This window comes from Sceloporus occidentalis, unplaced genomic scaffold (assembly GCF_023333645.1).
Source record: "Sceloporus occidentalis isolate IW3139 unplaced genomic scaffold, rSceOcc1.0.p SCAF_63, whole genome shotgun sequence".
NCBI classification, from domain to species: Eukaryota; Metazoa; Chordata; class Lepidosauria; order Squamata; family Phrynosomatidae; genus Sceloporus; species Sceloporus occidentalis.
The window spans coordinates 4,072,200-4,084,547 of NW_028317043.1; the positions used below are offsets into that span (position 1 = coordinate 4,072,200).

A 12,348-nucleotide genomic window follows, 5' to 3' on the forward strand; every position below is an offset into this window, starting at 1 on the left:
GTACTCACATTATAGAGAAAACTAAGCTTCAGTGGAAAGGACAAAAGGGAATTCTACTGTTTCATGGACACAGAGCATTAACATATCATAAAGGTCACTAGTGGAGTATCCTAATTGGCCTAGGGTGGCAAATCCAAGGAAGAAGCCACCCCTGGACCACGCTATACACTTAATTGGGAGGTTGGGAAGATCAAAGTTCTCCACCAGTTATTCTATAGATCTCTGTACACACACCTCTATATGTTAGGTGCCCTAAGTCTAGGGTCACTGATGACCTTTATGATATATTGTAATAAATTAAATCATAACTAATACATTAATTATATTAAGTACTGCGCTAAGTAGACTGGCAGAGAATGGTCTCTTCAATATGGTAGGTACTGGTGGAGCTGCCCTTGGTCTGGCCTGTAGCAGCGATCTTCATAAATATGCCACAGAAGGTGACAAAATAATACGATCTTTAAGACACCAATGCAGTAAAATATTTCCAGGCAATGCATAAATCACCTTGGAAGTTGTTTAACTACAAATCTGGACAACCAGTTTCTACATTAAATGACTCCCACATTGTGTAGGGGGTGTAAATGACTTTAAATTATGTTAAGTGTTCAAAAACTAGATTCTGAAGTTGCCATAGGGACGTACAATAAACTGCATCATTACACATCTGATGACAGAAAGTTGCTGTATCTTGTCAGGAGATTTATCATTTGTAGAAGCTTTAATTTAGCGAGCGTGTTCCATAATAATTACATAATGCAAAATAGTTTCCCTAACTGGTATGACTTGATGAGTAAATGAAAATGGATTGCTGTGTTTCAAGCTAATAAAAGAAAGACAGGATCAGCGAATAGCCAACTCAGACTGCCACAGTGGGGACAAAACGTGCGTAGCTAAGAGTAAGTCCTCCAGTATCATCATTAATTTTTTCCTCTGGCCAAGGTCCTCAACTGCATTGTCTAAATAATTCAAAACTATACAAGAGGATATATGAATAGTAAAGCACAGAATCAGCACACCCCCACTAAATACATACTACAAATCCTAGAAGTTAGATTTAAAAACACCTATCCCAAAAGCAAATATTGAGATTCAATAACACTATACGGGCATATATTGCTTAACCTGCTACTATGTCTCAATGCCCCATACATGGCCGTCAGCGGGATTTTTTTCCAGCGGGTTCCAAATATTCTCCCCACCTTTCCTCTCTCCCACATTCAATACCTCCTTCCCTCCTCCCTATGGCCTACCTTGTTTGGAGATGGGTTTTCTGTTAGTTACCCATTAATAGGAATTATATGATCGTGGTAGTAGCAGTTAAGAGACAAGCTAGAACAACATGAGAACTTCAGTTTACAATAGGTGGGGTAGTTAAGATTAGCCACAACTACCCCAGTCTACAATTCCTATGGTGTTCTGCCAGTAATGGCTGAATGTATATCATGGGAGCTGCAGTCAACAACAAAAATGTTAGTGTATAGCGCAGGCCACCACAACCCCAGCCTATAACTACAATTCCCATTAAGTATGTAATATGGCTGGCTGAATATTATTGTAGATGCAGTCAGCAAAATGTTAGCGTTTGTACTGAAGACTTAGAGTTCAGCCAACCAAATGGATGGCTGAGAATCATGAGATGTGAATAACGATAATCCATGGTGATATAAAAGCTATCCGTTTGCACTTCAGTTGTTTAGTACTATCTTTCCCATGATGCTTAACATACCACACTGGGTGAGAGTCATGGGAAATGTAGTCTCAACAGCTGGAGTATTAACTAACCCTAGCTGCAATATATGTTTGAAATAAACTACCTTGAGTCTGCAGCATGCTAAATGTGTTTCTGACCAGGTGGGAACTCTGTGCCTGTGAAGGAGCAGCTGCCAGAATGAAGAGGTGGAGATCAGCTGGAGACAGAGCAGGACGACAGACCAAACCACTCTGACAGCAGGGGGTGTACAGAAATAAATAAAAGCTTTTTTCTGCTCTCTATGTCTATTTAACCTACTCTAAACAGCCTACTGTTCTCCCTCCCCTACTGCTGTTCCAGTGTACAAACACATATGAGATGAACTATCGAGATGACATGAATGATTTTTACAGTCCAAGTTCATTTATAATCATGCCCCTTATGTTACAAAATCTAATTAAACAACTGAAGTCCACAATTGATCTTGATGGAAAGACTCAATCACAGAAGAAAGGTGAATGTCTATACTATATCCTAATGGCTGTGCCAGGAAAGTGGAGCATTGTTTAGACCTTAAACGTGATCCACATTAGAGAAATAAATCTAGGGTTCTTCTTCATTAAAGAATTAGACATGGGTCCTTTATCAATTTTTATTTATAAAATTTCAAATTCAGTTTAATGAGCAGAAAATGAATTAGGTATTGAGCGATTCTCTGCACAAATTATAAATAATTTAAATTAGTAGTGATAATGTTAAAAATCTATTGTTCTTGTTGATACTTGGTGGCTTTCTTTAACTCGTAGCATACATAACAACAATTGTTTTTTATTCCGTTGTTATTAGTATTCTGTACGTCAAAATAAAGTGTGTATTTGGACTGCCATGGAGGGTCGTGATGTTCAAAGGCAAGTTCGAAGTAGCTGCCCAATTACCAATTCTTAATACCCTACCTGCTTTCTCTGTATCCATTCGTTACTCACTATCAAGGTAGGAATTGTATTTTTCTCATCCCAGTGACATTTTAGGACAAAATTACAGGTTTAAATATCTGAGTTTTCTATTTTTCAGCTCAGAGATCCTATCTGTCCCATCGTTAAAAGTACAGCGATGCCATTAGCCATAACCAATTCCATGCAAACGTCCCTTTGTGATGGTCTCTTGATGAAGATGGCATTCCTATTATAAGCTGAACTAATTGGTTTTAACTGGTCGTAAAAAAAACCCCAAAAAAACAGAACACATTTACAACGAAAACTGCACACTTGTAAACATGTGTTGTCCTAGTTCATGACTGTGCAGTTTCCTCTGTGAAGGCTTTATAAATATTTAAAGGTGAGACAGCAATTTAAAGCATGACATGGCAGAAACGGGCCTGAAGTGGCCCTTTGACCCAGTGATAAAATGCCTCTTGGGCCAGTGGCTGGCAGAGTCCCGTGCGTGACTGTAAAAACATAACATGTGACTACACGTATCGAGCCAACGTCTGCTTGAACATGTTTTTGAGGCCCCTTGCCTTAAAGTGCCTGGGCCTCTTAGTCGCCCCATGTCCATGAAGAGCAAGATGTCCGCTATTACACATATTCGAACTAGAAAATAAAAGTTAATTAAAAATAATATTTGGCGTATAAGTCAATTAATAGTGTGCATAATCTGAAATGTGAAAGTAACTAACTACCTACTAAATATTAGATTTGGAATAAGTTCAGTTTCCCAATGTCTAAAGACAGTGTATAAAAGGGTTAATGTGTTTCCCAGCAACAAAACTCACATATAATATTTTCTCCATACCCTTCATGTTTTTCTATACAAACTGCTGGCACACAATGTTTTAAAAAAGAACTGTCCATTATGTTTACTCATATTAAATAGTTGCCATGAAGTAGAAATGGTTTGGATGGGTATGCATTATCGATAAATTGATGAGCATTTCAAAGATGTTTCCTGCATTTCTTATTTATAAGGGGACAAATCAAAATGCATCTTCAACATCATACTATATATACAGTATATTCTGCATATATATATATATATATATATATATATATATATATATATGTGTGTGTTTATCAGTAGGCAATACCGTTTAGATAAATAGTACCATATAGTTATGATCACATATATATATGGAAAAGTGTATAAAGACATATGTGTTTGAATTGTTCCAGATGTACCTTGATTCATAGCACCAGACTCCTACTTTTGTAATCAAAGTGGATTACTACGAGCATACGGGCCATACGGCATGGAACTCCTTCCTATGCTACACTAATGCGATCACATATAAGGCTCATAATTAATGTTTTTTTCTACCAGTACATGGCTGAAATCTCTACTTGAATGATAGTGACTTAATTAAGTGTATCTTATGTGTAAAAACAGGTTTACATGAGCATCTGCATTACAGCCATCTGGTTAATGCATTCAACGAGAATTAATATTTCAAGAGTTTCAGTTTGAACTTGTTTAGAAAGTTCCCAGGTATGACCATGAATGAGCGACATCATTATTTCAACTTAAGCTTAGGGATAGAACTTTGGGTTTGATATCCTCTTAATAGAAACCTGTAGAAGTGCAGAAGTCAATGATGTTTTTGGTCATGGCAAAACCTTTTTTCGTGGGAATTTTCCTCTTTGTCCCTGCTAAGGGGCATTTTTTCTTTAGTCTCCCTCTTTCCCACCAGCCCATATCAGCTTCACCTTAGCTCATTACATGCTCCAGTAAAAGGAGTGAAAAACATTTTGTTCCAGCATAATTACAAAAGTAAATCCAATAAAAACCCATAACGGAGCTGCCACTTGATATCTAAATCAGTTAACCCCATTCTAACAGTTGCTCTCTCAAAGCCATCATATTTCTTTTTTTACTATTGTGACTTTGCAAGTAATAATTTTGAAAATGAAGTTTGTATTGTATGTTTCTTTAATTGAAAGACCAGACCATTTATAAACTGATAGTCCTGAGACTTACTTGGTCTTCTAGATATTTATATGTCAACTTTATCATCTCGTCTCCAGCATCTGCCTCGAGGGTATGCAACCTTGGTTACCAAGTCTTTCTACCCATTCAAAGGCCACAGCACAACAGTCAACACAGAAGAGTATCCCGTGATGGACTTTCAAAGCAGCCAAAGAATTAAGATTTCAACAGTTTGGGAGCAGTAATGATTTTCAGAAGTCACCCCAAGCTCCCAGCTCAGACGTAGGCAAGGGTTGCAGTTGAAGAACAATTCAGTCTATCCACAAGTTGTTTTTGGCTAACATCAAATCATCTGTTCATTAGTGAGCTGACAGGGAACATACTACTGTGGCATCCAAAAATGAAGTACAATTTACAAATGACATTAAATTTTTACATTTATTTGCAGTGGTGCAAATGATTCAAACCATAGAGACCGAAATTAAATTAAGATCACATGTCTTTTTTTTCAGAGATAATATTACCCCCAAAAAATAAAATATTGTGGCTTAATTGTACAAAGGATCTACACAAAAGGAAAAAAAAGAAAATAAATCACTTTTGTGCTTTTTATAGTCTTTATTAAAACAGAGCTGTCCCAACAAGAAATCCAGATGTGCTGCGATCTTCGGTCTCTGCTTGGAAAAGGCAGGCATTTTTCCTGCGGTTCAGTTACTCTTGGTATTGGTTTAATCATTTTGTTACAGTAGATTCCATGTAACCAGATAAGGATTTTCTGTCGGAGATTGTATTCAGCAAAAAGGCAGCACAGTGACAGCTTAAATAAGCTATGATTTTTCTAATGAAATCACAGATTCCTTGTGCAGACTGCATTTCTTTCTCGGAAAGGAGTGAAAATGTACAGCACCATGGAAACTCACAAGCAAACATGTGCAGAAAACCTCGCACCTACGAATTTAGTCTCTCAAAGCTCAAAACAAGTGCAAAATATTAAACGTAAGGGAACTATCGGCTGTTAGGGAGTATAAGACCTACTGCTATGGTGAACCAAGCATCCGGAACAATGCAGTGTGTGTGGCGGGGTCTTAATGACATTCAAGGACATTCTAAGGTCATAATGAAAACAAATCACTTATGAAAAGAGATTTCATTGATACGAAGCATCATTTGACGCACAACCTGGAAAACAAAATAGAAGTGCAAAAATAATGGGAAAATAGTTTCCCTGCTAATCTTAAATGCATTTCCAAATTAAATTATTTTTGGTGAGAAGTGTAATAATATGATTCTGTTATCTAGGTGTAGAAATTTGACTCTGGTGAGAGATCTGTTGGTAGTGTTGTTCTAAGGAGACGTGACAAAGGTTAGCGCAATTGAGAAATTGAAAATGAGAGTGTTATTCACTACACATTTTCATATAGAATTATATGATTTGTCTGGAAATACCTAACAATAGCTCCACCTGCTCTGCTATTCCATGTATAAATAAAAATCTCATCGAATTGTTGATCCCACTTACAGAAGCCTTATGCTTTTCTAAAGCACACAGTATTTTCACCACTTTTTCCAGATACCTAATTTTTTCACCCACTTTCAAAATAAATAACAAAAGATAAATATTCCACAGGCTCATTGGACCTTATATTTTATTGCGTTTTGTATATGCGGATCTACAGTCTTGTGTTTCTAGAACATTGTCACTTACAATAAGGTCCAACAAAGGAATTCAAGAAATCTAGGAATGTACAAAAAGTTATCCTTAAGAATGAATAATGATTCAAAAATGACAGACTAGATGGGACAACTGGTTCTTTTCTGCCATCACTGTCTGTCTATCTTTGTAGGAGGGATTTCCTTCACCAGATCCAGTTTTGTGTAGCAGGTAAGTAAATTTCCCAAAGCGCCAACAAATCAAGAGTTCAATAATATGTACTTCTTTCCAGCTGACCCAAATTTTCTGTTGTATTCTGACATTTAAAAACATATTATGTAATACGTCAATTCTTTTTTTTTAATGAAGAATAAAGCAATAGTATTATGGCACATTGCAAACATAAAAAAAATAATGGCAATGCAGCTACAGTCTAGAATGATGCCTAATATAACATTTCTTAGTTTTTCTAGAAGACAATTCTAAGAAGACAATTAAAAATAAAAAAAGATTTTATTATGATGATTCTAGATTCTTAACAGTAGAAACCATCATTGCTCCCAAATAATTACCGTCATAGTGTCACAAGCTAGACACACTGAGTTTGTCCAACCATTTGGCAAAGCAGGTAGCCAAAATGCAGGAGGTCCTTTTTTGAGCCAAGCCATGCCAAATAAAATAGAGTTTAATGAAATGTGTTAAATAGCAAATAGCAGATATCACATGACTCTTGCATCTCCTGGTTCAAACAGACTCAAGAAATAAGACATTATCAGGTATTCAGTAAAATCTTAACCTGATCCAGTCTTTTAGCTGAACTTGTCCCTCAGTCCACCAAAAGCTGCCTGAGTAACTGAATTTATGAGAATCTTACCGCAAATTTGGTTGCGCTTGATTGTACTTCAGCAGCACTCATGGAGTAAGGTCAGATTAATAAAATTCACTTTCTAGTTAAGAAAACCCCACCAAAGAGTTCTGAACAACACATGTCCATATTTGCCACTAAACTTTACTTTTCTGAAAAAAAAAAAATACCCTGCTTGCATTGAAGATGGTATATTTGTCTTATTTGCTTCCGCTAAGTGTTTTTCTTTTTTTATTTGTACAAATGGATACGTGTGCACCAGAGTATGAGGAAGGGTAGATTAAGACTGCTGGGCAATTCTTTAAAAGGAAACCCATTGAAAGTCACAAAAAGCTTCTGCATCAACTGTTCACTTAAAGCACAGAGGAGGTTGTTTATGTAAGTCTAACAGCAGCAAAACCAGGTCAGTAAGTGGTAAGTAAAAATAATAATGATAAAAAAGTGGAAAAATATTCTGAAAAGAAAGTACTTAAAGGGGTACTAAAGAAAATACACTTTAAAACTGTATAATTCTATGGTAGATTAGAACCATTTGGCCCATCTAGTCTGCCCTCTTTTTCTGATGTTAGGTTCAGATCTTAACCAGCCCTTGGTCTTCTCTTCTTATGCACACATATATTTTAAAGGTGATGTTGCCTCTACTGTGCTGAATATGCAACTTTTATAATGAAGTGCAGTATTAGAAACATAATTAATGATTGCTCATGGGATACACACAAGGAATATTTAATCAATCATGAAAGATTTTGCTTTATTCCTATTTACTTTTCAAGGAATACTTAATTTTCATGTGACACAAAAGCAGACAGTGATATGTTGCTGCCATAGAAGTTGAAAATGCTACTTGATGATAGTATCTATCTTGCTTGCGTAACATTCTAGAGAACACAATTAATGTTCGGTCTAAGGGGAACAGCACCTTTAAAATTACAGGGATCGCTACATGTATTACAGTATCTGCAGCTGAACTACAAGTCCCTCAATCCTTGTCCAGCTTGTGCCGGATAGGTGATCGCCAAAGAGCGCAGAATACTAACCAATTTAATATGGAATTTAGACGTTATTGTGGCTTTTATCTGGCCTAAGTTTGTAGGTACAAATTTTTTTATTCCTAAAAAAAAAAGTCTTCAGATGGAACAAAGCAACCAAAATGATCAATATTTACCAAAGTACATTTAAATGTAATCAGGTCAGGAGGGTCATCTTTAAGTCGCATCCTAGCACCAAGCCTAACAGTAATTTAATACTCAAGGATTATGCAGGGTGAAATACCATTTTTAGGTGCTGAGCTTTTAAAACTAGATTTCATTTCGTTCAAATTCAACTAAAATATTAGACGCTTAACTGCCATGAAAGTAGAAGACAAAACAATCTCTGTTTTATTGAACATAGTTTTATACCTAGTCCTTCAGTTAAAAACAAAACTTCCGAGTGGGCACTACCTAGTCTACTGAATACTATAATAGTATAGAAACAGTTTGTCTTCATGGCCCATTTCAGTCCTGCCATTTACGTGTTGTTAATTTCTCAACGAATTGTTCCTACGTTCTCAGAAAATACCTAACAATGGAAAACATACTTGAAATTCTTTATCACATATGTCAGCATTATCTTATGAGAGAAGTATATATACCGGTATATATCTCAAAACATAATTTATTCTTTAAACTCTACAGAACAAAATCATCCCATGTTTTTCATTAACGTACAATGTTAAGAAAAGTAAAGTTTAAGCATTTCTGTATTTATAATAGATGTAAATCCATATGACCATACAGTGTATTGATACTATATAAAATTGGGTGAGCTGCTATGGACTCGAGCCTTACATCTGGCTCACCTCAGATGATCAGAAGAGAGCTAGAACCCATCTAAAATCCTCCCTTTCCAGGTTTGTCTTCTGGAACTTACTAGCTTTCTTTATTCGGAGGATGAGTGTGGCACATGTTCTGAGGTCTGGCTAGGCAACAAATCAGCTGGCACTGAACCATTGGCCAACTGGCATTACATGAAACTATGGCATTACATACATTTTGCTCCTGTGTTTAGGTCTGCTTCAGTCTGGAAGGAGCCTGATACTTTACAATCATGTCCTCTAGCTCCTAGCTTGGTCCAGGCCTGCTTTAATAATATCTAAATCTAAAAACAAGACACTAGGTAATAGTAAAAACCTATTTACCAGTGTATCGCCCTATTGTAATGTCCCATGGGCCCCATATAACAGCACAGCGAAATAAGAAGCTCTTCCTAGTAATCTAAATGGTTTCCGCTATAAACGCGAATATCCCAGCACCCTAGCTTATATTGACAAAAATCCATATCATATCTCTGTTGGTATTGGATTTCTTGGGACTTGCAACCTAAACAATTCCTGAATAAATTATATAACTGGACTTCAGTTCAAAAATGTTTTTAGCCGTACAGAATATGATGGCACTATATTAAACAACAAATAATAATCATAAGTGCTGGGTAAATATCTCCACAAAGTGAAAGCCTTTCATAAGATACAAAGAATTCAAGTATTCAAATAAATATAACATTTAATCTGATAAAATTGTATCCAATGCCACTGAGTACAAAAGTGTATCATATGAAACAAGTACTAAACCTACACAATTTAAAATAAATTCATTGTATTAGGCAATATTATGAAAAAGTACAAAAATAAATCTGCAAATATTTAACCCTTCAATGCAACATAGATGCAGATATATTTTCCATATATGATGTATAGTAGCCATCTTTTAAAAAAAAATCCTGATAAATTGGTAAAAGCAAACATAATTAAAAGGATTTCTTAATTGCAGCTCAATAAGAATACATTTGAGAAGCCATTGTATAATTACAGTTATATTTGACATAGGGGTGACCTTAAGAAACTATAGAAAAGCAATATCAGAGAACTGCATGCCTATCATAACTCCCATTATGAAGTTATCATCTTGCTACTGTTACAATAATCCTGGCATTATTGGCTTACATTAGTGCTAATATGCATAGAAGGTTTATTTGAGGTCAACCCACTTTTGAATACAAATCACTCTAATCTGAAATAAAACAAGTAGCTCTTGAATTAATTATGCTATTGATTATTTCATGTTTTGAAGCAAATTCAGACTAAAATAGCTACAGCTCATAATAATATATGGGCAATTTCTAGCTTTGCATTTAAAATGTATAAGTATCCTATAGCCATGATTCTGTATACTATAGTAAACATAGGCAACCATTAGGATTTCTTATTATTATTAGCATTTTTTGCAGTTATAGCATAATAACTTATTTCTTACCAGCACACAAATGGTTTACAGAGTGTCTTTGAATTGAGTGCTATATTTAGTCTCCATCATCCTGGGATCTGTCTGCTTCAAAGCCAAATGTAATGTGCTTGTGTGTTAAAATATAAATGTAAGCCTGCTTATTCTAATTACATAGTCTAGTTGGTAATAACATGCCAGCTACCATTATTAAGTTTATTTCGCCAGAAATTCTACAAGGGGTTATCTGTCTCAACAACAGATCCAATTTTGATTTGTGCAGCACCCCATGTAATTAAGATAATTAATCAGTGTGCATTTCTAATTATGCAAATACAGCATTCAATGAATATTTGTAAACACTTGCTTTAGTTACCCTAAAAGAATAGCAACCATGAGGGCTCCATGAAGGCATGCATCATGTGAAGGCAAATGTGGATCTAGAAGAATCATTCATTAATGAGCAAGTTACATAGGGATTTATTTACTAAAGGGAGATTTGTCAAGAGAGTTGTGGTTTTAACACTCTCTCTCACTTCAGTATTCATTATGAAGGGTCGACACTGGTTTCTCCAGCAGGAAGGGATGAGCTGGCAATGTATAATGTATAATTCAATGGATGAGGAGTCAGGATCAGTAAGAAATCTCATTGATTTAACTATACATTTTACAGGATCAATCAAGCTCTAACTGCAGCAGAAGATCACAGGGGGTTGGAAGTGAAGCCAAGAAGCCCAAACCACAACTCAACTCTAAAGTCCCCAGTTAACACCTCCCTTTAGTGAATAAACCCCAATCGTTGTCTAAGAATGTGGTTGACCAGGTCATAGGGTAGATAGCTTTTTAAAAAAATACCCTCTTCGTACCTGAATTCTCGAACATGATTCGGTTTAACTCCATAAAATGCTGCTGAGAGTGTAAGAAGCCAACTGGGTTTGTATTTCCCATTTTCACATTCTAAGTAGGGTGAAGACCACTTGACATGACTTTTCTCAGTTACATAACTATTCCCCTTCTTCCAGCTGTCATCCAAAGTTTTAGCACCATTTAAAAATCGCTTGTTTTGATGAGGCCTCCACTTGTGCTTGAAAGCATGAAACCAGTCTGTCTCTTGGGTGGCGTTGGCCAGACCATGAGCTAAAGATGACAGGTCTTGCAGAAGTATCTTATTTCCCTCCCTTGTGGCTTGAAGAAACACCTGAGGGATATTAGACAACAGATCTACGTTGAATGTGATAGTAGATCTTTTAATGCTGGATTCTCCTTCCAAAATACTTCTTATGAGAGCATGATACCACTCCAAGTCCCTTTGCAAGTGATGTTCCCTTGATTTATTGCTTTGTAAGATCATGTTTAAAAAGTTGGTGGAGTGAATAAGTAGATCTACCGATCTATGCAAGGAGGCATGGGATGGGACAGCAGATATCCCTGACAAGCTGGTCAATTCATATCTCCTGGAGCAGTTGGCTCTTCTGAGTTCGTTAGAATCTCCTGTGTATAAAAAAGATGCCACATGTTTTGGCAAATCATCGCCAAGATTCTGTGCCAAGACAGGACTCTCTGTTGTCTTGATCCACAAGGAGGAATGATCCAGGCTTCTCGGGTCGTGATATATCGGTTGTCTCTCTTTCACGATGGTGTGATGCTCTCCTTGGCGAGATGCACGCCCTTCCAGGTCTCGAGTGGACGCCGAAAGCAAACAAATATTGGCAAGGAGAGGAGACAGGAATAAGAGGAGAGCCATGGTGTTCCTGGAGCCCTCCGAGCGTTCACAATTCAATAACTCAACCAACGTTCTATTTTAGAACATCAAGTCAGGAAGCCTCGCCTCCAGCATATATTCATGCAACATCCGAGCTAAATGCTATCACCTGTGGTCAGATAGAAGAAAAACAACAATATCCTGTCTTCCCCCAGTGGGTTTACAACCAGGATTTACGCAGACAGCCTCCTTGATTTG

At 36.5% G+C, this 12,348-nt stretch overlaps 1 protein-coding gene across 1 annotated transcript in view; it reads right to left on the reverse strand.

Moving 5' to 3' along the window:
• LOC149287208 (metabotropic glycine receptor-like) overlaps positions 1-12,132 on the reverse strand; it is an 82,180-nt gene extending 70,048 nt beyond the window's left edge. The window contains exon 1 of the mRNA XM_089493191.1: positions 11,255-12,132. Within this exon, the coding sequence (XP_089349317.1) occupies positions 11,255-12,132 (878 nt within the window). The remainder of the gene's footprint in view (positions 1-11,254) is intronic.
• Between the last annotated feature and the right edge of the window lie 216 nt (positions 12,133-12,348).